Source organism: Phaethon aethereus, assembly GCF_964289735.1.
Source record: "Phaethon aethereus genome assembly, chromosome: 1".
NCBI classification, from domain to species: domain Eukaryota; kingdom Metazoa; phylum Chordata; class Aves; order Phaethontiformes; family Phaethontidae; genus Phaethon; species Phaethon aethereus.
In genome coordinates this window covers 59,064,296-59,091,812 of record NC_138575.1, presented here as the reverse complement: position 1 = coordinate 59,091,812, position 27,517 = coordinate 59,064,296, and the positions used below count along the sequence as shown (strand labels likewise).

The following is a 27,517-nucleotide window of genomic DNA, read 5'->3' as shown; positions in this document are numbered from 1 at the left end:
GGGGAGGGAAAGATACTACACATGAGAGCTTTTGACTAAGGCAGATAAGGTATGCTGCAACTTAACCACAGTGATAGGAAATAAGAGTTTCCTCATCACTTTCTTCCTTTTATTTTCTTCTTGAAAGATTGTCAACTGATGCTATACAAATGCTATATCACTACCTATTGTATACAAAGCAGGGCAGTCAGGGTTCATTTTGAAGAATTACCCTGTCTTTGTAGGTGACAAATGTGGATTGTCTTGAGCACATGAAACTGAAAAGATCTCTGCCCTTTCAGGGACTCATGTCTTACTTGGATTGATACATCCTTCAAAGCTCATTTCGTCATCTCCTGTGCCTGATACCCTGGTACCCATATGTTTGACAAGGTTGAATCTCCTGACCATACTTTCTGCTCCCACTTGAAAATTTATTCTTTAGCTCCACCTCCTGGCTCTTGGTCAAAGGAAAGGAGGATTTGTGGAAATCGCAGAGCCTCAAGACGGCATCAGAAGTATTCATCCTAGTTTACGAATGTTAGTGTAGAGGTGTATATGCGGACATTTTAGCTGGAGCAAAACAGAATTTGTTGAGCCCACTCATACTGACTTTCCGCAGAGGCAGATGTTTCAGTGAAGAGGTGGACAATGGAATATGTGGCTCATAGTTTCTGCTTTTTGTTGGGCTTTTGGTTTCTCAACTGTGGCAGTTTCGATACATGACAGACATCACAAAACAGTCTTTATGACTGTTTTTTCTGTAGTACTTCCTCAATCTCAAGGGGTGGGGAGGTACAGAAGAAATCGTCTGACACTGAAACATTAAAAAAAAGATCTCTGAGGCCTTGCAAAGGAGTCTTGATTCACACAAGGAGAATTGCTTTGACTGTGTTCATCCTGTTCAGTCAGGAACTGCTGAAGAAGTGGAGGAATTCAGCTTAGCCATCTGGATTTAAGAAGCTGAAAACCATGTCTCTTCCCCGACAGCTGCGAGAAAAGAGGTAATGTGTCTCTCCCTCCTCCCACCTCCCCAAAAGCCTTCATGTAACTGCTACGATTTGCTAATTTAATTTGGATGCAAGCATCTTTGATTATTCTTGTTATCTTCTTGTTATCATAGCTTCCAAATGATTAGACTGCTCAGTGTGGAGCAGACCATTTCTTAAGTTGGAGTGGACTCTCTTCTTTTCTCCTGGGGAAATACTCACCACCTAGGACAATAGTGGGTCATTGTCCTCTATATAGCTGCAAACAGTTTCCCTTTTACTGGAGTTTGTGATACGAGTGTCTGTGATACGACTAATTATATCTCTTGATCTCCATAACCACATCCCTCTTCAGAGTAAGTGGTAGTATTTATGGTGTTGTGGGCGGTGCTGATTCATGTCATTCTCCTTGTACAGCAAGCTATTGCAAGACTTTGCATCATTACTTCAGCCTTCCAGATGGGCTGTGCATTGTGGAAGCCTGTACTTGGGATATTCTCCTGGCAGAATAAACTGAGCCAGCTGCCATGGTTTTTGTATTATCAGAATATTTAACATTATGTCAGCTTGGCATTTCTTAGGTGATCCTTTTGAAAGTTCCTCTTTCTCTCTAAGTCATTTGTTGTCCTTTTTTCCTCGTTCTTGATCCTTTTTACTTCAGTGTTAATATAAATACCACTCTAATAACATTGCGTTTTAAGATTGATGCAAAGGTGAATTTGTCTTCTGTTTATCAAAGATGTTGTACCACGGGGAAGGTCCCAAAGGAAAAAGCACCTGCCAATCCATGCTGTTTTGTTGTGTGGACAATATAGACAAGAAACATGAGAGTGTGGTCATATGGCTGCTCCTCAGGTGTTCCTGCAGGGGTCCTTCCTTCCCTCTTGCTTCAAAACCAATACTTTCTAGGATCTGCAAAGCTTATTCTGACTTTGCCCACTATCATGTGTTCCTTCACAAATTTTTGATACATTTTCAAACATGTATCTTTGTTCTTGCTTCAGGTTATCTGCTTTGACTGTGAGGTCTCCCTGTAAATATTTGCTAGGCTACTCGTTCTTTTTTCAAAGCCTCTTTAAGAGTCTGCTTTACTGTGATGTTTTCTTGAAAATTTGACAACATTGTGACAGCTGGTGCAGGCACCATTAGTTATGATACAGAACAATACTATGTCTTTGTTTCTTTGCTGCTTTTTTTTTTCTGTTTGTGCTTCTCCTTCTGTTGTTTCTTATATGTATAAGGTACATTGCATGAATCTTACACATAGAGTGTGAGGTCTTTAGGCATTAGCTTTGTGCTGTCAGTTTCTACAGCACCCAGAACAACAAGCTCTTTTCTCAGAACTGTTTCCTATTCCCTACAGTAATGCAGTAATAATAACAGCATAAATCATGGTATATAATGATCTCCTTAGAAGAAGAGATACTGCTGCAGAGTTATTATTGCAAGTCTACTAGATGCTGTGGGAAGGATTAAGGATGCATCCACAGTTGATCACATTTCTTGGGAAAAGTTTACCAGCTCAAGTGTCTTTGTAGTCCTGCCACTCTAGCAAGCCTCGGAATGACAGGGATGTTTTTCAGGCTTAATGAATCGTCACAATGGTTACTGACTTGTGCTGAACTTACAGAACTTGACATCTCAAGATCAGACCTCCAGAGGAAGAGGATGACACCACGAGTTTCTAACTTCTTGGTTTTGACACCAGATAATGTGATGTTGCCTAGTTGTCTGTGTTTTGTATGGCATAGATGCCTCTGAAGGCTAATGTCAGTATGAGTAACCTAAGTCTTCTGTTCTTGCTTCACAGTGATTTTGACCAGCTTCCAGATGATGTACCTGTTTCAGCTAACATTGCAGATATTGAAGAGAAGAAAGGCTTTACTAATTATTTTGTAAGAAGGGAGATTTATCCTGTCTCTGTATGTCCTCATCTGTGACTGGTTTGGTTGTGGGAAGCAAAATGCAGTTAATCTGGTGTAGTAGCTTTTTGGCATGAATAGTTCCACGTAGAGAACTTCTCAGTGCTTCTTTTTTCTGCAATGGAGGTTAGTCCATCACAGATTTAGTCTGAAAATTTATTGTCTAGGTGAAATGTGACAGAGATATCCTCTAACGTTGCTTGTTTTCTAAATTCTTAACTAATTTCTGATTTACTTCCTGTTAGAGTGCTGTACCTTTGGTGAAGATGATGGGAAAGGAATTCAAAGGGGGTAGAAGTTGTCTTCATTATTTGATGGTACTGGCAAGTTAGGATGCTTCCATCTCCACAGAAGGTAGCATATTAATAAGTCATGAAAGAGCACACAAGAAGGGAATAATAGGGAGAAGCACTATGAGGTTTTCTGAAGAGGGGTTTTGGATAAGACCAGCTCAGTCTGACTTCTGCAGGGTATGCTGCTTTTGCTGGAGATGTTGCTCATAAACCCTTCCCACTGCAGTATGCAGGTTTTACTCTGGAATATAGTGACGTTTGGTTGCTCTGTCTTTAAGTTTTCTGAAGGATCTGGCTGCAATGTGACGCAGAGGTCAGCGCATGGAAATCGTGCCCTCCTTTAGAGCAAAGCAAGTTTGGCAAGAGATAAGAAATAAGATAGTGGTTGGAAGAGGGCATTAGACGTAAGGCGACTAAGGTTTTTTTTCTGGCCTTACCAGACCATAATTTCTGAAATTGTGTACTTCAAAGTCAAAAAGAAGTATGAATGCCTTCAACTCTGAAAAGCAATTGATTTAGATGTCTATCTATAGATTTAGATGTCCAAAGCACTCTACTGTAAAATATTTGTATTTACCTCCCTCATATGTTCTGTTTGTCAGTGAGGGAAGGTGTGTAAGCATAAAGTAGCATCTAGTCATTTCAGGTTTCCTTTTAAGGTTATGTAATAGAAAGCAGCCACAGCGATGTGATCCATGGGAAAACTGGACCCACACATACACCACACTGTCTGGTGCTAACTTGTTATTTTCTAGTACTTGAGTCTGCAGTTGCTTAACTGAAGGCTTGCTTTCCACTCTGCCCCTAGGACAATATTCCCACTACCAGAGCACTGATCTTATGTTCCTGTTGTATGCCTCACTTTCATTTGGTAAGTATTTATAAGTATGAACAGCAGCCTGAATCCCCCTTCTCTGTTTCAGATTTTTGTCATTGAAGTAAAGGTTAAAGGTGGTGGCAGATACCTGATTTTCCGACGCTATCGTCAGTTCTATGCCCTGCACACCACACTAGAGGAGAGATATGGGGCAGAGAGCAAAAATAGTCCTTTTACCTGCACACTCCCCATATTGCCAGGTAAGCTGCCAGTACCAAATCTGTGCATGATTAGCAGCGCTCTCAGCCCTGGGCTGTCCTAAAGAGGAGCTCGTTGTAGGGAATTAGTTGTGACAAGGAACTGGTTTCCAGCTGTGGATGCTAGAGAAGTCAAGTTCCATTGGCAGTCCCTCCCTTTGTGGTAAAGTTAATTTAGAAACCTAAAATCCTTTAGAAAATACTTATTTTCTTGGAGACTCTGCTTTCTCCTGGTTGCTTCATTTCTCTGACAGCCTCCTCTTTTTTTTGTTCAATAACTGTCACAGGTTTTATATTTTTCAGGAAAAGTTTATGTTGGGTCCAAAAAAGAAATTGCTGAGAACAGAATTCCTATCCTAAATGTCTACATGAAGGTAAAAATTTTAAGTTAGAGATTGCACTGAGCACTGCAGGTACTTACCCCTTGGAATGAGCTGAGAGAGACAGTACTGTTGTAATCCTAGGTGTCTGCTTCTCTCTATATTGTTTTTCCTGAAGATACAGTGTCCACACTGTGGGACAACCTGCTGTCCTATTCCCCAGATTGTTCAGACTGTAGGATCTGTTGGGGTACACAGTTCACAAAGGCTTACTCCCTACCTTCATATATAGATAGATATCCTTACAAAAAAAAAACAAACAAAAAAAACAAACAAAAACCAAACAAACCCAAGTTGTATGAGAAAGGGTGAATCTCCAGGTGTTGCGTGAATATGGAGTTGGTACGTGCACCTAAGGGACTGAGAGAGGGCGGTGGGCTTCTGGGTGTACCTGCTCTACAGTGAAGGCACGGCCAGTAACATCAGGGAGAGAAATTCTTTGTATGCAGGTTAACTGAAGGCCTGACTTCAAATCAGTAGAAGTCTGAAGCACTGGCCAAGACTTTCAGTACTTAAGATTGCCTTCTGTCCACAGTCACTCATGTTCTGAGTGAAACACAAAGAGCAACTTACTTCTTCTGCAGCAAATCAGGCACAAAAAGAGTGAAGCAGTACATTGGCCAACTGCAGGAGTAAACAGGAGAAACCGTCAGCTGTTCAGCCGTGTCCTGCTGAGTGAGAAGGGAGAGGAGGGAGATTTCTGGCAGTAATGAATATCCTTCATGATCCTGTAGGTCAGAGAGGCATATTTGTTACATGTAAATAAATAGACAATTGGTCTCTCCCACTGTTACACTCTGCTTCCTACTTGCTCTTGGCACAGAACTTACTCTGCCTACCCGTTTGGGTGTTGATGGATGAAGAGGTACGACTGTTCTTCTACCACTCAACCTTTGATAGTGAGCAGGTGCCTCACAGGCTGAGACGGCTTCGCCCACGGACGCGCCGAGTGTAAGCGATTGACATGTTTTTTCAGCATTGCTTGATACAAGAGATGCTGTCCAGTTTTGGGGGAAGAGATGAGGATCACCACTGTGTTTCTGAAATGAATCCATGAAGTCCTAATATGAGGATCTTTGTGGTAGAGTGAACACAGGGTATTTCTTGTTTTCAGTAATCTCAAATTTTTGAAGTGGATGTGGTACTTGCGTTAAAGGAAAATTCCAAAATAAGAGTATAGCTTGCTTTTAAAAAAATGCTGCTCAGCTCTATCTGATAATTGATAATTCTTGAATGGTAATATCTATTATAATGGGCAGAATATACAGGCCATGCTTAAGGATGTAGGCTTGCACCACTGCAGTCAGTGTGAGTTTTGGCACTGAAGTCAGTGAGATCTGGTTCAAGCACTAAATGAACCTGAATACTTAATCTGTTCCTGTCCTTTGTCTAAACAGGGGCCTGTCCTACATAGCAGCCTTGACACCCCTTTGGAGAACTGCTAAATAGACATCATACTTTATTACCCTTTAGACAAATTAATTCTCCTTTCAACATAGCAAAGAAGGACCCGCTTCCTTTTCACTTACCTCAAACAGTGCAAAAACTGCATGTGTGTGTGCATTCCTGGATGAGTGTATGATGGCTGAGTTTGAACTGAATGCTATAAATGCTAGAAACAGGGATGCTCAGAAGGCAGAGTAGGGGGGATGAGCAGTGCTGTGGAAGAGAGGTCCAGGATACTGACTGTATTGCAAATTCCATCTGTTCTCCGCAGCAGACATCATGAGATTGTGGCTGTTCTACACTGAAACCAGGAGAACCAGGGCAATGTGTTGCATCCATACTAATTTACTTCAGTGCTGCACACAGATTCTCATGCAGTTTCTCCAGTGATCTATGGCTTGTGCCTCTTAAATAACGAAAATGCAGATACTGTACTACTGATTGTGTAGTAGTTTTGATGACTAGAAAGACATCTTTACTTCCCTGTTCTCTCCTTTCTTTGCAGTAAAAGCATTTCACCTCAATTGCCTATTTTTGACCGTGTGGCAACTCCACGGGCTGAGGTGAGTACTCTGCACAATCTGTCATAGGATAGGAGATTAAACTCCATTTTACTTTGGTATTTCATCAATCAAGTTGCCTTTTCCGATTAGAGCTTGGGGAAAGAAGGGAAAGTGAAATCAGCACAGGAAAGCAATTGATTTTAACAACACGGAATGAAACAAAGGATGGAAAGAAGTGTTCTGTTCCTCCTTACTTAAGCAATAAGAAGGTCCATTGTGAAGTCAGAATGGCAGGACTTCAAAATTGAGACATGTACAGCTTACTGGCAGATGGTCCACATTTACATAGTGATACCCATAAATTTAAAACAAGCACAAGATTCAGTCTCATTGACTTCAGCATATATTTGAAAGCTCTGCAGGTGAGGCATCTTCTTTCTGTAACGCAAGTGTTCTGCTGAAAAGTGCCTATACCCTTGCCTTTTGCTGTATATTGTCTTCGTATTAAGCACATGGAACTGCTTCGTAACCAGTACTTGTCTGAGTATGGTCTTGCTTCTTGGAAGGTGTGACTTTGCCATGTAAGATTAAAAAACAAACAAACATGCAAATGCTTTGAGGTTTGCTGGTTTTGTTTTTTTATACTGAGTATGGCAGATCTTGGATCAGTCATATCTCTCGGGTTTTATCTATTAATTTATTAATATTGAGTATACCTACCAACACTTTTCAATAGATGAATAAAGGCTTTTGAAAGAGCTATTTAGTAGACATATGAACTACTAGCACAACAGTAGCCATTGTCTTTTTTTTATTAGGAGAACTCTTGGCATTAACAAGACCGAAAGAACCATCTCAACAGAGAATTAAAGAACAAGTTTTCTTTTTCACTCTTAGAAGAGCATTTAAATGGCTACCATGTTCTCTAAGGACAATGGGGAAGATGTGCATTTTTGATAACTCTGCCACTTTAATTATTCAAGAACAGCTTGTCAGGGTGGTAGTTATGTGGTTACCTCCCTTTTTTCCTCTCAGTTCAGCATACAGGCTTGAAAGCTAGATGTAAAAACAACAGTTAGTTACCCTTAAATTTGCACACAACACTTCTGCAATTTTTTAAGGCTCTTTGTGATATTTTGCAGCAAATCTGAAAGCTGTAAAACTGCAACAAGAAATAATATGTATTTTTTCAATTCTCAGGATTTCAGGTTTTCAAGTTGTCAGTTGTCTTCAGCTCTGTTGACTTACTTGCTCTTAAGTGTTTTCAACTTCTTTATATTTATTTCTCTGGTGCTCAGTGTCCTGCCACTTTAAGAACACTAGCGTGTAGCCCTCTTGGAGCCCTGTTTATCCTAGTGCTTTCACTACTTCTTCAAAGCATTTCTGTGCGTGCTGAGTAGGAGAAGAAATCATGAGAACCGTAGACTATGGTCATTTATATGACCATACCTTAGAAATACTTCTGTGATGACAAAGTACATACTATCATGCTGCTTTATCCTCTCACCCCAAGAACAGAGCAGAAAGAAAGATTCACTTTTGTAATTCTATGAATTAATAATTTCAGTGTTATTACTTTCCATAGGCACTGTTTGATTTTTCTGGAACCAATAAACTGGAACTCAGCTTCAAGAAGGGAGACTTGATCTATCTACTCAGCAGAGTAAACAAAGACTGGTTGGAGGTAAGACTGCAATAGTGGTTACTGAATTATTAGAAAACCTTGAAATATATGAGTAGAAAGGACTCTCCTAGTCCTTGGGACTCTTCTCTCCTCCTTTCAAGGAGACACTGTATCATAATCAGGTCTTACTGTTAAGAATAAATCCTTGACTCCAAATTTGAAATCGTTTCCTTCCTTGATGGTTTTCAGCTTACAAATTTTCTGCCCTCTAGACTTCAGTTTTCATTTGCATTTGCTTCTGCTGGAATGTTTTTAAATTCTTTGGAAGTGATTAGAACACAAAAAGGCCACAGAAAGGAGATGGAAACTCCGTTTCAGTGATTAATTGGTTTCTTGCCTCAGGGTGAGTTGATACATACTTCATGCTTCATACCACAATACATGTCAGCCTGATTAGAGAGAACTTGGGGAATGCAGCAGTGTTCCGAAAAAGGATGAGGAGAACATACTGTGTGTTTGCTGATATCGTATCTCTGCTTGCACAAACACCACAGCCTTCCTTGGTGGCCATCTGACTTCAATTTTTTACACACTGTTTCACTCCTCCGCCTTGTATTTGACTATGCAATTGTACAATCTTTTTGCAGGGATGCCATCAGATCACTTCCATAGCCTTCCTTTTCTTGATTATAGTAGAAAAATTCTTACTGTTGTTTCCATGGAAATTAATTGAATTCCAGATCTTATTGTCTGTGGGCAAAATTGCATGGTTTTCTTCATTCTAACACTTGCTATCATGGCAGGGAACAGCTGATGATGCCACTGGGATTTTCCCATGTGCCTTTGTGAAGATCATAAAAGATTTACCACAGCAGGAAGAAATAGTTAATAAAGTTCGCTGTTATTACCATGACGAGACTGTGAGCACTATCAGGTAATAAGAAAATAGTCTTCCAGTTTACTGCTGAAGAAATGCTGACAATTCTCTTTTCATGACATGTAATGATTAGATTTGTTCTTGTTACAGGGATATCTCAGTGGAAGAGGATCTGAGCAGCATTCCATCATTCAAAGATCTCATGGAATTGGTGAGGTACAATGCAAGCAGTTAGTTGTATGTTTAATATAATTTAAACATTTGTCAAATTCCTTCCAATCCTAGATTTTCCCCATTCTACTTGGTCATCACCATGTTTTGGGTGTGAAATACTTTTCAAGTGTCCTGAAGAAGTTGTACTTTGCCTTGGCCCAGGGCCATCTGTGCAGACACTAGTCTGCCTTGGGATTGTCAGTAAATATGGAATGCTACACACTTCTGATTCAGTTATGCTGGGTAGAAGTTTCCATTTCTTGTTGTAAGACCAGAGCTGTACCCCCATGCAAGGACCTTTTGTCTAATATACTTCTTCAGGATGCAGGGCACCACCTTCTAACACCTGTTAAATTAGTGTTAAACTAGATTAATCTAGTGTTGAGCATAAAAACATTAGAACATCACATATTTGTAATATTTCAAACATCTGTGCTCATATTCTTCCATTTCTTAACCTGTCCCCACTGCCATGAAAAAAGCAATCACAAATAGGCAAAAGTGGGTAGTTACAACACTTATGTATGGGAATTTTATTAAACTCACAGATTAATTGTGCCATGCATGCAGTGGTGTTACTGGAAATGGTTCTCGGTTCTGACAGGTTTCATAGCATAAACAAAACATGGCATGAATGTGTCTGTATGATTTCTAGTACTAATTGTACCAAGAATGCCAAGACATACAAGGTTTTGTGTGGCTTTTAGCAGAACAAATTAGATTGCCAGTATATTGTTCATCATGCAGCAGCTCCCAGGCATTCGTTGATTTCTGGGGATCAATCTATTTCTTTTCCACCAGGCGGGAGTTTGACCAAGATGACATTGTTCTGAATTACCGGGACCCTCACGGTGATCTGATCCGGTTGCTCTCCAACCAGGATGTTGAACTCATGGTGTCTCAGAGCAGGAGAAAGCACTCTGAGAAGCATTTCTTCCCTTGGAAGTTGCACATCACTCACAAAGATGACTTGGTTGTCTACAACACTAGTCCAGGAATAGGTGCTACTCAAACAGTAAGAACATCGTAAGTGCTACATAGAGATGTGCCAGTAGGTAGCTATAGAGTCCTTCTGTAATCCCTCTATGCAGACAGTCTCCTTTAACAAGCCTTTGAAGTGAGCTTCAAAAGAGTAATTTTTAGTAACGTATTACCTTTCAGCGTAAAATCTGCACTTAGTTAGTTTCTTCAGCTTTTTAGCACTTCTTTATAGTAGACACATCTACATAGAGACCAGAGAAAGTGTGGAATAGAGAAATAAAATCACTGGCTGTATTTACAAAGCAAGTCAGTGTTAGCCTGCAATAGAGGTTTAGTGTCCTGAGCCCCAAGACCTGCTCTAATCTCTATCCTTGCTCCCAGAGGTAATTATTTATCCAGAATGTCTCCATAAGCTTTTTTCTAGACTGCCATAATTCTCTCTTCACTTGCTGATGTGAAGGTTTGTGTGCCAGTGCTTATGAATGCGTAATTATTTCTGTCATATGGGAGTCTGACTGGGCATTCAGAGTTCGTTCTGGAAGCACCAATAAAACTTTTTCATATTTCAGTGAAGAAATTGCAGCCACCTTTGCTTTCTTCCTTCCACCAATATTTTGAATTCTGTGAATCAAACCTAGTATACCTGTGGTGTTCCTCATAGACCTTTTTGTAATTGTACAGACTACTTATTTCTGCATTCTGGGAAAACTTATGTGATGCCTATTCAATAGAAATTTCTTCTCTGTCTATCTTCTGCTGTCTGACACCTCACTGCAAATTAGAACTAACAAGAAACTACTGTATCAGATTCTTCAACAAATAAAGTTATATATGAATTTATTTTATCCGTTTCTATTCAAAATCTTTTTTGGGGGGGGGATGAAATAATTGTGCTCCTGGTTTTTGCTTGAAAGCGAGAGAATTTTGAAGAAGAGTTTGGATGTTACCTATTCAGCTTTCCTTATGGAGGAGTTCACTACTGAAAAAAACCTATATCTTGCAATAATTTCTTTAATGGTCATGCAATCAAAATATTTTCATCTTGAACAAATTTAGTGCTGCTTGTAAGAATTACAAGTTATGTATGTTTTACATAACTGGCAAAATAATGTCTTCTCTTTTTCTTAGATGTTATCTGTAATGTTACCAGGTAACAAGATCTTCAACAACAACAAAAGTATTTAAGGTGACTTATCCCTCAAACTGTTTTTTTTTCTTCTGGATGTGTATACATACACTTAATATACATAAACTTTCATATTCTATTATCTGTAGCCCTGCATTTATGCATATGAGTATGTTGAAAAAAACTGTTTGTATTTCAAGATAAGCATATCATTTGCTATATTGGGATCCATAAATCATTTTGTACTTGACACTTTATTAAGTGCATAGTTCTAGCAGTATACCAATCCTGTGCAGCCTTGTGTAAGAAAATGCACTCTCCAAAGAGTTATAAGGTGTACTACAAGCCATATCCACTTACCAGGTGCAAAGGTTCCACCTGAAGAATCCACGCACATTAAATTTCAGTGGTAGATAATGTATATTCAGAAGAGACACAGATTATGTCTTCCTTTTTTCCAGTGATGGAAAATTTTAGTTGACATTATTTTACTAAAATGCTACAAAACTTAACTTCCCACTTCGAAGACATTGTAGCAATGCAGTTTAGGAAGGAGATGAAGCAATATACAATAGTAATGTTGGTAATTTTACACCTTGCGATACGTAAGAGAATGCATTGTAAGCGCAAGACCTAATTGGCATGCACGGCCTGCAGCTTCTGGTGCGCAGGTTTACCTGCTACCCGTTCCTGGAGCTCAAGAGAGCAAGCACCGTCTGAAGATTTTCGTTGGGGTTAGATCCTGTGATGTAACCAGCAACTCAGCAAGTCTGTCGGAAGGTGGAGGAGCTGTTTGAGTGAGTGAAGGGAGGGAAAATGTCTGCTGGGAAATAAGAAACATCTTTTCTAAGGGTGGGGGAAGAACATACATAAACTTACTGGCATCTGACAACCAGAGCAGGAGAATTCCTTTCTGCCTTTATACTGTAATGCAAAGTAAATTCTGCCTGTCCAGCAAAGTCACATATTCCCCCCCTTGCCTGCAAGTTTTATATGCACACCTCCTGATAGTCCTAATGACACACAACTTCCTGAGATGCTCCCCTTATTCTCTTTTCTGCTCTGCACACGTTTCCCATAGTCACAGGATACAATTTTTTCCTTGAATATTGATGTAGTTCTTGCTAACTGTGGTTGTGGTCAGTATGACAGGGATTTCGAAAAGGTGTAGTAGCAGTGCAGGACAGACAGACTCTGGCACTTATATGCTGCATCTGGGGTCCCATCTTAGCCCCCCTTGTAGTTTATTCCTGAGAGTGCCAACCTAAGTGTGTCTTTCCCTTATGGCTTCCTAACTTTAGGAAAGATCTTATTGCAGGCTATTGGGCTAAGTTTTAAAGCTGGATTGAAAACAGTGTGGCTGCCTTGGATGCAGGATAACTTCAGATCAACTCTTCTCGCCAGTTTTCTTTTGCTGCTTCTAGGTACTATAATACTTACAATTTATTATTAATTGTTGTTGAAATCAGTAAAACTTACTTTTAAAAACATTATGTAAATTAAAGAGAGAGATAAAGGTTGTTCTCTCCCCTGCCTGCCCCAATATATATGCACAAATAGCATAAAGCACACAATGATCCCTGCCTTGAAGATTGTCTAGCCTAAAGTAAAGCAAGAAACAGCACTGGAGTAAAAAATAGATAATTCTTTCTTATTCTTTCTCACTTCTGCTGCAGTCAATTCTCTTTCTTCTGAAAATACATTAGTCCCATGATCTGGTAATTGTTAACATGCAGATTGGCAATGACAAACTTCCTTCCCCTCCCTTCCCAGTTAAACAGTCCCATGTAAGTCAGTGCTTTGGGGGCTAAAATAGGAAGTGCAAACTTCCTATTTTACAGGCAACTGCACAGACTTCCCTTGAAAGGGCGTGGTCTGCTTCTTTGAAAGTGGCATTTGAGGTGCATAAAAGAGCAGTTATTTTGAAGACTTACTTGCCTGTGGCCCATTTATACCACCATGTCTCCCGTTCTAGGGAAGCGTGGTTTTGCTGGTTTCTGCATCAGAGGATTCTGATGCTGTGGGGGGAGGTTGGACAGTCACGCGTCAGGTTGAATCGTCACCTGCCTCACAGACAGCTCTGGATCCAGGTAAGGGAACTGCTTCCTCTCTGGGGAAAGCAAAATGGCAGAGTCTGCTCTCATACAAGACCTTGTGAGCCATTAAGGGATTTCTTAGCTGTGATCATTATTCAAGGGTTCAGTTGGCTGTTTCTGGTGCAAGGAAGTGGCATTCAGGAATTTGAAAGTCAATAGGAATTTAAAAGGAGACTTTTTCCATGCTTGCCTAAATTAGAAAAGAGTCTCAGCTCTGTAACATACTTGAGTAGGTGAGTTTGTTATACTTTTGAGAGAGCAATGAGAGACGGCCAAAAGGACTTGAATTCCAGCATTGAACAATGTGGTCCGTGGCCTTTGGACCACTCAATCTACTCTTAATCTCAGAAATCACACACACAAAAAAAAGATAAATCGTTTCTTTGGTATTATTTCTACAATTTGCAACCCCCATTGGGGTTCATTAGGAAGGCTTTAAGCATGAAGAGCAGAAGGATGAATTTGGAGGCTGAGTTCTCTTCCCAGATTAGGATTGTTTCTTGTTGCTGCTCAGCTGAAAGAATCACTTCACTTCCTGGGAAATGTGCATTTACATCTTCATTCTTTGCTCATATTGCAAGCTCATGCAATAAGAAGACATGGATTTTGTCCTACAATAAATACTTGGTAGAAGTTCTTTCTGAATGTCACTCCAACACAAAGCCTAAAGAAGTTCCCTAATTCAGTTTTACTTCTCTTTATGTGAAATGAAAACAAGAAGCTCTACAATAAGCAGAGCAAGAGAGTAGCCAGTGGATAATGAAAACGATTATCTTCTGAATTAGAACCAAACTTGTATGCAAAGGACAGCATGATCATGAAAGAGATTTTAATCCTTCTGCTGAATCTGTATTTGGTCTTCAGTGTCCAAGCCATTCGAGGTGAGTATTCTCTTTTATCCTTCCATTATTGCCTTTTTTTTTGTATCTGTTCCCTTGTTTCACCTAATGCTCTTCCTCGTTTTATCCTTGCTTTTCTGCTTCCTTCTGCCACCATCTTCTATGCTGCAGGAGAACAGATATCTTGATCAAAACCAGCGTCTAGCAGATACATGTGCAGACAAGTAAGTTGTAGGTCTGGACAGGTGAAATACTGGACAAGTGGATGAGATTAACCAGTTGACTGGTTAATGAGTGAAGGAATAGACCCTGATAGTGAAAACATAGGAAAATGAAGGGCTGCGTGCAGTGCACAGGAGTAGACACAAGTGGACAGACACAAGACTGGGCGGGGGGGGGCTACCAACAGCAACATCCAGATGACGTGATTTTCTTCTTGTGGAATTGCTGACAGATAAAGAGACCATCTGCAATATCCATTGCTTGTGTTTCTGAGTTTAATGTCTTTCCTCTTCTGGTGCAATGAAAGCTACTTTTTATTTCTCCCTTTCTCCCTTCCTCCTCCCTTCCCTTCCCTTCCTCTTCCCTTCCTCTTCCCTTCCCTTCCTCTTCCCTTCCCTTCCCCTTCCCCTTCCCTTGCCTTGCCTTGCCTTGCCTTGCCTTGCCTTGCCTTGCCTTGCCTTGCCTTGCCTTGCCTTGCCTTGCCTTGCCTTGCCTTCCCTTCCCTTCCCTTCCCTTCTAATTTTATTTAGCAGAGCTAGGAATGGGAAGTATCTCCTTGGATCACTGAGTGCACCATGTCTACATCAAGACTTAGCCTGTACCCATCCTAAACATATCAGAATAAAAGTGTTGTCATAAGGTCTGCCTCATGGACATCTATTTCCAAGACAAATGCCAATGCCTGATGTCTGCAGTAGCTGGGGGAGTTATGTTGCTTGGCCCAGTGTCAATTGCAGCACATCACCCTTTGACATCTCTGAGGGAGAATGTATTACAATGTAGGTCATACTGGTCTCTTGGTATTCTGAGCGTTAGCCTTACATTCAGACCATCCCTTTCTACGTAGGATGCTCCATTTTCTGGTTGTGCAAGGAATGCCGTAGAACTTATTTGCACTGCTTTTCAGTGGAAGATCAAAGTAAGGTCTTTCTTATGCTTGCTAGCTAAGACACCATCATATTTTTCTGATGGTTTTTACCTGTAAAAAGCCCCTCAGCCAAGCTGATGGTAGTTCTCATCAAGAAAAATTATTTGAGAGAGCACACTCATGTTTATCCACTGACATCTCTGTCATCTGGAAATCATATGCCAGTAGTGTGGCACAGATACTAGCTTCAAAGAAAATAAAGAAGAAGAAGAAAGCAACTTGCTTGTACCAGGGGTGGCCTGTATTTTTCCATTTCACAATTGTGAATTTAAAAAAAACAAGTTATCCCTGACAAGAGGTCTGGCCATTTCTGGGTCATAAATCTAGTTCCAACAAATTAGTTTGAGCATTCTTCTGAGTTATAATAAGAGCATCTCACTTTCAAACACACCTTTCTAGTGTCATAACCTTTACTAGGAGGTTTGTGGTAAAGAAGTCGCATACAGCAACACACAAAGATGAAATGATCACCATATGCCTGCTGACCCATGGTATCTACTAGTCCCTGGAAAAAATGTGTTTGAAAAATGATAACTTGGCTAGGGTTATGTGCCTTACAGGCACAAAGGTCTCACAAAATTGTTGTTACTTGTAGCTTGGTTTGGACACTTGTGTATTGTGGAGATGTGCAGAATGGCCACAATACTGTACATATTTTCACCAAGAGTCATCTTCTGGTGCCATGAGGAGAGTACTGTTATCAGTGCCTTCCCTATCCTGCTGGCAAAATCACTGTATCTCCTGCTATCTCTTGTTATTTACATTTGTAATGACTATCTTTTTGCCTGAATTCCTTTCTCAGAGAGTATCCCTATGAAGAGCTTGAGCTGCTACAACGACTACAACTCACAGGTGACCTGCACATGGATGGAGCATTCAGAGGCTCATGCCCTTGTTGGTATGATTCTTTACCAAAGGGATAATATAATGTAAGTACCTGAAATGTGCTGTGCTAGATAAAAGTCCAAAGGGAACTTGGCCACAACTTGGAATCCCGAGGATCAGCAGTCAGGTTTTCAGAAAGCACGGCTACCTCTTTCTGTCATCGGGTTAAAGTAAATGTTGTGCCTGCTTTTGAGGCCTCTTCTAGGAAGGGAGGAATGAATAGAGTGTGCAAGTGGAGTTATTTTTATCACCTTTACAATTATTTTCCCATAATTTTGTTGTGGGATCATAGATATGAAATAAGATGGGGCATATAGTTTGCTATTAATGGGGTGGAGAAGATGGTGTCAGAACAAGTGTGAACCTGAGTGTTCTCTATAAATGCAAAAGGAAGGAGACATTCCCACTGTTATTTTGCCCATTTAGGAGCATCACTGAGAGTATGATTTTGATCACTTCTGAGAAACATGTACGGACTGTGTGTTTGTGAGATACAGAAGACTGTTAACTTCATCTGTGCTATCACTTTTCCCCCCAGAGATACTGGTCTGTTTGTGACAGTATCTCTGTCACATCTGTTTCCTTATGAAAAGGGAACTGAATCACCAGACTGGATCAATTGTGAGGATAAGAAAGGACAGAGGGGGAGGAATAGTCAAGAAAGAGAGGAAAACAAAGATGGAAAGCTCAGAAGAAAATGAATTAGAGTCCGGGGGTGCAGGAAGGAAAGAGGAAGAACTCCTGATTATATTGTAAAGAAGGGAATTAATAGACCTAAAATCAGTGGAAGGTCTTTGGAACAAGACCTTGAAGCTAATACTTCTGGGAAAAGATCGTATAAAATTACTTGGACCTTTGGAGGGTTCTCTAGAACATTGTTACATGATGGAGTGTGTGATCACATGGGAAACATGACTGAGTAAACTAATCAGACAAGCAGGTATTAAGTGTGGACAGCCACACAGCTGAAATCGAAATGGCCAATGATTAAACAAGGTCAGCTCATAGATGAAGAATAGTTAACTAAATCCCAAACTGTAAGGTAATGATAATAAATAGAAAGAAATATCTTAAGGACTTCACAACCCTTGGGCTGACTCTTTTGCTTAAGCACACGTATGGTCAGTCCTACCCATACTTCAGGAATATCCCTGGTTTCCTTGCTAATATTCAATTTTTAAAAATAGCAGTAGTGCTGAATAATGCTTGCTGACATATAGTTGGCTAGGAGATGCCATCGTATCCTGGAAGACAGTATCTGGCCTTAGATATTCACAACTTAATATTTCTCATCTGAACGGGAACAATGGAATATACTGGCATGAAGCCATAAGCACAAAAAAAATTCCAGAGGATACAAAAAGAAGCAACATATCTCTCCAGCCGCTCAGGCTACTGCAAGCACACAAAGCTTATCCTCTCCTGTCTAGTTTAAAATATTGTTTCTAGTTTTCATGATATTCCTTGGCCTGGAGAAAGGCTATCTAAAAGGATGATTAACATTCTGGATGAAATCTTTAATGAATACCTAAGGTCCCCTGACAGAACTACTAAGGATACAGAAATACATTTTGGTTGGAGATTTTTTTTTTTTAAGTGTCTTTCTGGGTCTGCAAAATTAATGTCTTCAAGAAGCTAAGGATCATCAGAAACTTTACTGCCTTCCACTCTGAGTACAAGGTGCATTTCCATGACATTATTTTTCATCATACTATTTCTCACACAAAAAATATGTGATTACATAGTTAGGCTAAAAACTAACAAAAATAAACTGGTACCAAAATATAACATTCTGCTGCAAAACTTAGAAATGGGAAGGCATTTGACAAAAATCCTGGTGTTAAAATTGTTTGTCATATTAACTTGTGCAAAACAGGGCTAATAGGTACAGTGAGAAGAGGATATAAGTGCCCGAATGAATTATAACAACAGAATGGGATGGAATTGGTTTCAGGCATTTAATTTTGCATTAACAATAGGTGTCCAAGTCCAATCTTTATAGATTATTTTCTCTATACACAGGGCGAACATGGAGATGTTTTGCAAACGCCAGACAGAAAATTACTTTCATGAGGCTCCAGACTCCTATGTGCACTGGGTTTGTCACAAAAATACAAACAATTTTGGAATAGGTGTAGATGATATTTACAGCTTCAAACCTAACAAGATGCTTCAAGCAGAATTAAATGTTGATCTTTTCCAAAATGGTAAGTATTAAACACCAAATTCTCATTTTCCAATGAGTATTAGGGATCTTTGAGAATGTATTTACCATTCAGTCAGGAAGTGAATTCCACCTCGAGAAAAATGCCAGGGAGTTCCACATTGACAGGATGGGGCAGGGAGGGGAGAGGGCAAGTTTCTGGGAGCAGCTGGACCTGGAAGAGGGACTCAAGCAGGAACAGTAGTATGGTGTGGCAGGGATAAGATGATCTGGAAATGGGGGAGCTTACCGAGGCATTTTCTTCCCCTCTTCATGTCCCTGTCCTCACTATCTCATCTCATGGGTTGTACCTTCACCTTCCAGTTCAGACCCTCCCACCTCAAAATCTCTCAGTCAGCTTGAAGAGGTCAGGAGACTTCTTGCTGACCTGGAAAGCAGCTGATGGAAGCCAAGGGCTGGGCAACGCACTGGAGTACGAAGTCACCTACAAGCGGGAGTGGGAGTCCTGGGAGGTAAGAGCGGAGGAGCTGGGCTGTCCTGGTTTGGGCTGCAGCCTTTTGAGTGGTTGAGAGCCTGAGGTAAACGTTGTGCAAATGAATGGCCTTTCCGTTCCCAGGCACTATGAGGCTACGCAACGCATGTTGTTTCAGGTCAGGCGGAAGGGGCTCTCTTTCTGTTTGCAAGTGACTTGCCCAGTGAAATACCATTTGTCCTGACCTGAATGCAAAGATCTGTCCTTCACTGAAAAAAGCACTGCACTTGGTTTTGAGTTGGAATTGATTTTGCCCTGATTCCCTCCCAAATGGAATTGAAACACATTCCAACAGGAGTTTGTGGGTTCACATGGAAAAATAGCAAAATACATGTGGAGCTCCTTCCTCTTCCAGAAGGATACGTTTTGGGTTTTTGAGAGTCCATATCCTTTGCCCTATTGTTTCCCTACAGCTGCATATGTTTCTGTTCTGTACCTGTCAGGCTGATCTTTAGTTTTTAAGAGAAGTATCTTGTCCAGATTCCCACACAATTCTGCACTGAGCAATGTTGTGAACTTGTGTAGTTGGTGCTGAAGACAACTGGGGCTCTGCAAGCTGCAGAAGCTGGCCCACCCGCTGGGGTAGATTGTGCCCGACGGTGCCTGTGCCTCACCCTGCCTGTGCCACGCTGGCAGCATGCACGCTGAAGCCCCTCTGGTATGGGAGCAAGGAGCACTGCACGGCACCGTGGGCATGGACCCCATATGTGTGGGACTGCTGGGAGATGCAGCCTGACAGTCACCTCCTCTGAACTCTTACCTTGTCTCCCTCTACCCCTCTTCTCCATTACCCAACTCCCCAATATCCTCCCTGCCCTCTCTCCCTCCTTTCCCACAACAGAAAGCTGCATCAGTCTTGCTCTCCAACACCACACGTTGCCATCTCAGCCACAAGGACCTTGTCCCAGGGAGCAGCTACATTGTCCGTGTGCGAGCCAGACCGGGGCAGGACAGTGGCTTCTCTGGGCAGTACAGTGAGTGGAGCACGGAGGTGTCGTGGGAGACCCCTGAAGGTAGCGTAGGATGGAGCAGGACCATGCAGGGGTGGAAGCACTGGTTGAGAAGCCAGAGCTTTCCTGTCACTCAGCTTGCTCTCATCTTCTCTGAAGGTGGCCTTCAGCCCAGGAACCTTCGCTGCCTCTTCAATGGTGCAGATCATCTGACGTGCAGCTGGGAAGTGAAGAAAGCCATCACCACCTCTGTCCTCTTTGGCTTGTTCTTCAGGGCCACTCCAGCATCAGCGTACGTGCTCTGCCCGTGGCAGCGTGCCTGTGCCTCTCGCATGGACTTTCTGCTCTGTCCCGTTCCCCCTGATCCCAGGTCACCCTGTTTTTCTCCCCTCAGAGAAGAGGAGTGCTCCCCTGTGCACGAGAAGGCTTTGTCCCACATCCCATATGTGGTCCAGAGCTGTGAGATCCCTGTTAGCAACTCCAGCCGTCAGAGCCAGTACCGCGTGTCTGTCCGGGCCAAGACGGAGGAGAAACAGATCGAAGCCTACAAGAACAGTGAGTTGCTGTGTTGTTTCTTGCTTCTCCGGGTTGTTTCCTGGAGAGGTGGCTGGCTGGGCAAGTGAGGCTGAGGCCAGCAGTGGTGAGGAAAGGTGTGTGAGAAGAGGAAGAGAGTGGGACTGATGAAGAAAGCAATTGCACACTGTGTGCGGTCAGAGGTCTGGGAGAGGTGGCTTGGAGGTGTGGAGTTCCTTGGTGGCACTTGTTCCTCTGAGGAAGGTGGCAGTGGTGGAAACTGCTGTGCAGACATTTGGGTTGTGACCCAGAGCTCCTCAGTGAGTGACTTGTCACTGTGCTGACTTCTCTGTGATTGACCTTCATGGGTGACACAGCTGTAAAACATTGCGTAAAACAACATTGCTTTCAGTCTCTGGAAACTATTCATAGTGGTGAAAGGGGGTGCTGGACCAGTATGTTGAGAAGTACACCGAGACATTCCGTGTGTTCCAGTTAAGGTGCTGCCGCCTACAAACGTGTCAGTAACAGTGACAGAGAACCAAGAGTATGAACTGAGGTGGATAAAACACACTTTGCAATATGACTTCATAAAACAGAGGTACCAAGTTGAGTACTGGGAGAACAACCAATACGAAAAGGTAAGTCTTAGAAAGTGTGGGAGCCCTGGATTTCATGTTGCTGGGCAGATGGGAAAGACAGTTCCTCTCACCTCCATCGTTTGCGCTTCATTCTTCTCCCCAGACTCTCCAGAAGTTAAATATCAGCAATGATGAACCTCCCTTCATCTTCACCCTGCAAATGCTGGCACCATCTACAGAATATAGGGGGAAAATGCGTGCAAGGGTGAACACGCCTCAGGATTATGAGGGGCCCTGGAGTGAATGGAGTGAGGAGTTCACCTGGAGGACCCAGAACGGTACTTTTCACGCAGGCTACTTCTGTAAGGTTTTGTGGCTTGGTAATGGCTGAAATGCCTCTGTAGAAAAATACATTCTCTCAGCTGGGGTTGAAGTTGAGTTCCAGCCAAGAGCTAGCTGGGGCTGATTAACAAGGTAGCTCTCCTGTCTGCATGCTTGCAGTAGAGCAGCTTCTTTCCTTCTTCCCTTCACAAGGTGAGTACAAACAACATGGAGAAGCAAGCAAAGGTCCTGGCCAAAAGATCATCCTTGCTTCTTGACTCCACTAGTCCGTTCCGCTATGAGTAACTGCAGAGCCTGAGACTGCAAGCAGTCGGAATATGAGCCGTCAGTCTTTTCTATTTGCAGAGTGACAATAGGGTTGTGTAAAACACACAGCAGAGCCTAATGGAGATAGGAACCTTTACATGTTTTTGCTGTTTCTGGACTTAGAGGCAGAACGCCTGCTGTCATATGGCCTTGTGCCCAAAGTAATATGGTCTTTTATGATTTGTCCTGAGGAAGCTTGTAGTGGTAAGACAGCAGGCAAGTTTGGATGAGTGCACTCAGGAAGAAATTGGTATGTTGTTGATGATCAGTTATGGCCATTAGCAGAGGAAGCTCTTTCTTAGAAAACCTCTGAGACCCCACCTCTTCAGGAATGTACAGAGTTAGGCAGACCTAAGATGCCTGAAGACGTGCCTACTGTTCATAGTGGAGGAAGGTACCTAACCACTTTTTTGTTAGCATCAATTGTTGACTCTGATGTCTGTAAAAAATAAAAAAGAATCAGTAAAGGAAACGATGAACTCCTTTGGTCAGTAAGCTGGACAGGCCACATTTGGTTTCTCCCACTGTGGAGGGTATCCCAACAGTGTGAAGGCCTCACGGTCCTACCCTGTGACATGTCACCTCATTTCCCTGATCTGCTTGCATGAAGAGTGCGAGAGTGAAAACCTCATTATGGGAAGCAGCCACTCTGCAGGTGGATACCGATTTCTCTTTTCTCTGTTTCAGCTCTGCCACCAGCGGTTCTCCCAGTGATGCTCCCAGTTCTCATCATCACTTTGCTGATAGTTGCTTATTGCAGCTATAAGTGTTTCCTCAGGTAGGCTTGTGTTGTGACTAGGAGATGTAGCAGCATGTTGGCCACGTGGGTGGCCTAAAGACTTAGGCCCTGCTTGTCCCCCATGAGGGAGGTCTATGTGGAGATGAGCCTTGCTGTGCAATGGGCAGCCTTGTGCACATCTGTGCACAGGTGAGAGTTGGGTGGTGGCGTACCACAGCCTTGGTGGTGCCTCGCTGTGCAGAGCAGCACGGTGTAGAGGGTACAGTCTTCTCTGGTTGCAGCCACATTGAGAAGCAAATCTTGAAAACTCTGTATTGTTGTTGTAGGAAGAAGGAAATGTGGGAGGAAAAGATTCCGAACCCCAGCAAGAGTCTCCTGATCCAGAGCTACCTGGGGGTAAGAGGGAACTATGCCTTGGAGGGTTCATTATTTCTCTCTCTTTTTCAGGAATTCAAATAATCTGAAGAGCTCTTCTTGTCTTCTTGTCCACAATGAACAGATATCTTCATTAGTCTATGCCTTAATTTTAGGAGTAGTTCTGGTCATAGTCAATGTAACTGTGATCTTATATTTACAGTAGCACACTTCTTTGTGTTGTGCTTTTCAGCATCACTGTGATTTAAAATCAAGATGATAGAAAATTTTCAGTACTTTAACATTTTAACTGACTGTAATAACCTAGTGCCATTAGCAAACTTCATCAGCTGGTGATTTCATTCATCTCCAAACAGTAATCAAAGTCAGAGATTTTTGCAATGGGCTGGTAGCTCTATTAAAGAAACCTTTATTTTAAGGAGCTGGATTTTCTGGAATAAATGTTACCACATGCCTGTCTGTTACCAGGACAAGCATTCTTTATTGCAAATTGAGGAACACACTTAGACAGCATTTGGCCAAAGCTGTGTAAGTAGAACCTCCCTCCCTTCTTCCTGCCTTCCAAAAAAAACCCACCCCAACATCTGAAATGGGTGGTATAAGCATCTCTAGATTTTGGTGGTAAAAATCTTCTAGTCTTGCAAAAATAGGTAATTCAATAACATGCCCACCCTAATACCCACATACACAGAGAGAGAGACATATTTTTCTATAACAGTTGATTCTATTCTGTGTTCATAAGGGATGGGTTACAGTAAGTATAGATACATGGCAATCCAATGAGTATAATTTACAACATGGCCTTTGTGTGAGGAAAATGAGCACTTACACTATCTACATTTGTGTGTGAGTGAAGGAGTTAACATGCTTTTTAACCACGGCACATTTGTTATGTTGCTGTAAAATGGACTTTCATTTAATGACCTGGCTTAATACATAATTTTCAAATAGATGGCAAAGAGTAGGCATAGATTCTCTTGTGCCAAAAGACAAACTGGTTATGCTTATACTGAAGTCTCAAGTTAGTTTCTTTTGTCTGATCTATACAGTAAAAACAGGAACTTTTTTCCCACTCTAAGAAGGACCTTAATAGCTTTGTTTCCTATCTACTACCTGTTTCTCCACCCGCATGTGCTCACTGCCTCAGTTTCATGGTTTTGAAAGATTCCATCCCTGCACTGAATTACCTTAGCCTAAGTTTTGTAAACATCCCAGTAATTCTGTTTCTCTTGTCACCTGGTGCAGAAGGAGTCATTATAACTCTATGGGTGAAATATTGCCCAAAGTGTCCCCATATAGTGCTCGAAAAGAGTAGACACTGCACAAAGGAGTATCTTTAATATTTATTGTGGTAGGAACCTGCAGCATCTCTACGAGCTCTTTAAGGAGGCAGCTCCTGTCCCCTATGCTATGTAAAGTTAGACTAGACTAGACTTGACTACACTAGTTCAGTTGGAAGGGACCTACAATCATCACCTAGTCCAACTGCCTGACCACTTCAGGGATCACCAAGCATATTATTAACAGCATTGTCCAAACACTGACAGGGATGAGGCATCAAACACCTCTCTAGGAAGCCTGTTCCAGTGTTTGACCACCCCCTCAGTAAAGAAATGCTTCCTAATGTCCAGTCTAAACCTCCCCTGGCACAGCTTTGAACCGTTCCCATATGTCCTATCACTGGATACTCAGGTGAAGAGATCAGCAACTCCCTCTCCACTTCCCCTTCTCAGGAAGTTGTAGAGAGCAATGAGGTTGCCCTTCAGCGTCTTTTTCTCCAAACTAGGTAAACCCCAAGTCCTTAGCTGCTCCTATAGGACATGCCTTCCAGACCTTTCGCCAGCTTTGTAACCCTCCTCTGGATGCATTTGAGTACCTTAAAATCCTTCTTCAATTGTGAGGCCCAGAACTGCACAGAGTACTCAAGGTGAGGCCACACCATTGCTAAATACAGCGGGATAATCACCTCTTTTGACCAGCTTAATCACCTCTTATGCTGATACAACACTGGCCAGGTTCAAGTCTAACTGAGCTTTGGCCTTTCATGTCTTCTTCCTGCGTATACAAGCCACACCTCTGTAATCATCCTGTGAAGCCTGACCTTGCTTCCAGAGATCGTACATTTTCTTTTTCCTCTTGAGCTCCAGAAGGAGTTCCCTGTTCAGCCAAGCTGGCCGCTTGCCCTGCTTGCTTGACTTATGACACACTGGAATTGCCTGCTCCTGTGCTTTTAAAAGGTGGTTCTTAAAACTGAGCAGCACTTGTGGACTCCCAAGGCCTCAACAGCAGATTCCCAGGGGCTACTGCTAAGTAGCTCCCTGGATAGCTTAAAGTTTGTTCTCTTGAAATCCAGAGTAGCAAGTTTGCTGTCCTTTCTTTCTCATTACTCTGAAAATTTTAAACTCAACCACTTCATGATCACTGTGGCCAAGACAGCCACCTACCATCACATCTCCCATGAGTCCTTCTCTATTGGCAAATAACAAGTCCAGCATCTTTCCTAGTTGGCTCACTGAGTACTTGTAGTTAGGTCAGTGGTATGGCAATATGGATTTGAGGTAAGCGTCTTCTGGAGAACAGAACACACCTTCTAGTCATATTAGTGAAGTTGTATCCCCCTTGCCAGATGCTATAGTCTCTCCTATTTGTTTTCTTTGTCCATGGGGAATGTATGATTCTTGATTCTCCTGCCAGTGAGATGCTGCCCTTTTGCCATGTCTGCTTTTTCATTTTCAGAAAGTACAGTTAGGAAAACCGCCAACAAGCAGTCAGCTGGACTTCAACAAATACAACCTTTCAGAGAAGATGGAGCAGGCTAGCTTCCTTCAAGTTGTGGACAGGTGAGTGAACAGCACATTATAGTGACACTGTGGATGATTGTCTCAAAGAGCTCCCTAAGTCATGGCGGGACAAAATCAAGTGTTCTGTCACTAAAAAGCTTATACAAGTTGCTTGTGAGGAAGGGATACAGTTTTTTGCTATCTGAGTTAGCCTGCTTCTCCAAGAAAGATTTTTTCTAACACTATGTGTAGCTGTGTGTGTTTTCAACTAAGCTTGTTTTATATTTTATGTTTACCGCAATAATATCTCTCATGAGCAACTTTTAACTTTCCCACATTCAGGCAGGTGAAGACTTTGGCAGAGTCCCCTGAAGGGCAGGCTAAAAAGATAGAAGTTTCTCCTGTTGCACTGGACTTACAGAACTCATACCATGCTTTAAATGAGCCAGACCATAACCCAGTTGTCTGCTCAAGTCAGATTGCTGGTCATTCTTTTCCTGTTTCAAGGAGAAACAGTGCTGATGCAAGTATTGCTTCCCAGACAGCAATCCCTTGCTTTGCATTCAATGGTCCATACTTGTACAGCCCAGTGATGTCTTCCCAGCCTGATATGCATCGGACCCTGGCAGTGGACCCAGTGGGAGTCCGTCAGAAATCAGCTTCCCTTCAGTATGTGACCCTCCCAAAGGAAGACTGTCCCCAAGCTCCACAGCAGCAAGAACAGCCAGGAGGAGGTCCTCCACAACCCTTCCTGCTCCCAGAGCAGAAGCAAAAGATGCAGCACCTTGACAGCGAGAAAGAAGTCTCACTGGCCCCACCAGCCTGGGGGAAAGGCACGAACGGGAGAACAGAAGAGCAGAAATCTCCAAGGGCTCTTGGCTGTGTCACATCTCCTCAGCAGTGCCCCTTGGAGTACGTCACCACAGAGAGCCTGTTACTGCCATCAGCCAGCGGCTGCACCCATCCACCACTTGTCACTGCAGGGGACTTGCCTTGTGACTCACAGGAGCCCCAGCCCCACGGTGACCACTCTTGCCATGAGTTTTCTCCTGGGAAAACTGGTGTCATGGTCCCAGTTTCAGGTCAAGCACCAACCTCTTCTCCTGAATTGCACCTGGATACATTTGGAGACTACCTTACTGTCCCTTTAGGTCTCCATGGACATTCAGAACCGACAAAGATTTCTTTGCCTGTCTTACAGAAGGGAAACGATCTTCCTAGAAAGCAGCCTTTGTCAGAGGGTGACTTGGTGGTGTTAAACCCTGACAGCACTGAGCCAGTTTTCCTTTGCCAGGTTGGTGACTATTGCTTCCACAGCCTAAAATCCAGTGTGAAGATGGATATTGGTCAGGAAGACCACCAAGTCAAGAAACCTTCTGAAGGCAAGACAACACCTGGGAAGCCTGTATCTGATGACGAATCCATCACCGGCAAGGAAAAGGATGTATCAAAAATGCAGGCTATTCAGCTTTTCAAAAACCTGAAATCAGATGATTACTTTTCCTGGCAGCAATCTTTAAGGATCACAGAAATCTGTTAAATGCGCAAATGTTAATGAATACTAAAGCTACAGGTGACTGAAAGAGGTTGCAACTATCTGATGAAAATGAACCCTCAAACCTAGGAACAAATAAAGACTGAAAGAGGTTGCAACTATCTGATGAAAATGAACCCTCAAACCTAGGAACAAATAAACGCTAGTTCCAGCTCCCAGTCCAACATGTTGAAAGACTTGAAGTAGCTCAGTAACCTTCTCAATGACTTTCACAGATTTGGCATGAAAGACAATACAAATATTGACCTTCGATGTTTTTCAAACTTCTTGGCTTATCCACAATGAACAGTTTAGCCTCCTCTT

At 42.2% G+C, this 27,517-nt stretch overlaps 2 protein-coding genes across 2 annotated transcripts; both read left to right on the top strand.

Moving 5' to 3' along the window:
- Positions 1-951: 951 nt before the first annotated feature.
- Positions 952-12,127, top strand: NCF4 (neutrophil cytosolic factor 4; the record flags this gene model as incomplete). The annotated part of the gene is made up of 11 exons (XM_082015388.1): positions 952-983; positions 2,779-2,863; positions 4,107-4,260; positions 4,561-4,631; positions 5,461-5,588; positions 6,589-6,646; positions 8,172-8,270; positions 9,014-9,144; positions 9,238-9,303; positions 10,102-10,315; positions 12,065-12,127. The coding sequence occupies 11 exons, from the start codon at positions 952-954 to the stop codon at positions 12,125-12,127; spliced, it is 1,101 nt and encodes a 366-aa protein (XP_081871514.1).
- Positions 12,128-14,314: 2,187 nt separating this feature from the next.
- LOC309416144 (cytokine receptor common subunit beta-like) lies at positions 14,315-27,199 on the top strand (the record flags this gene model as incomplete). Its single annotated transcript, XM_082013825.1, has 12 exons — positions 14,315-14,384; positions 16,295-16,421; positions 18,400-18,584; positions 18,905-19,053; positions 19,915-20,315; positions 20,418-20,578; positions 21,032-21,177; positions 21,281-21,455; positions 22,453-22,543; positions 22,831-22,900; positions 25,616-25,719; positions 26,002-27,199. 12 exons carry the CDS (start codon positions 14,315-14,317, stop codon positions 27,197-27,199), a joined length of 2,877 nt encoding a protein of 958 aa, XP_081869951.1.
- Between the last annotated feature and the right edge of the window lie 318 nt (positions 27,200-27,517).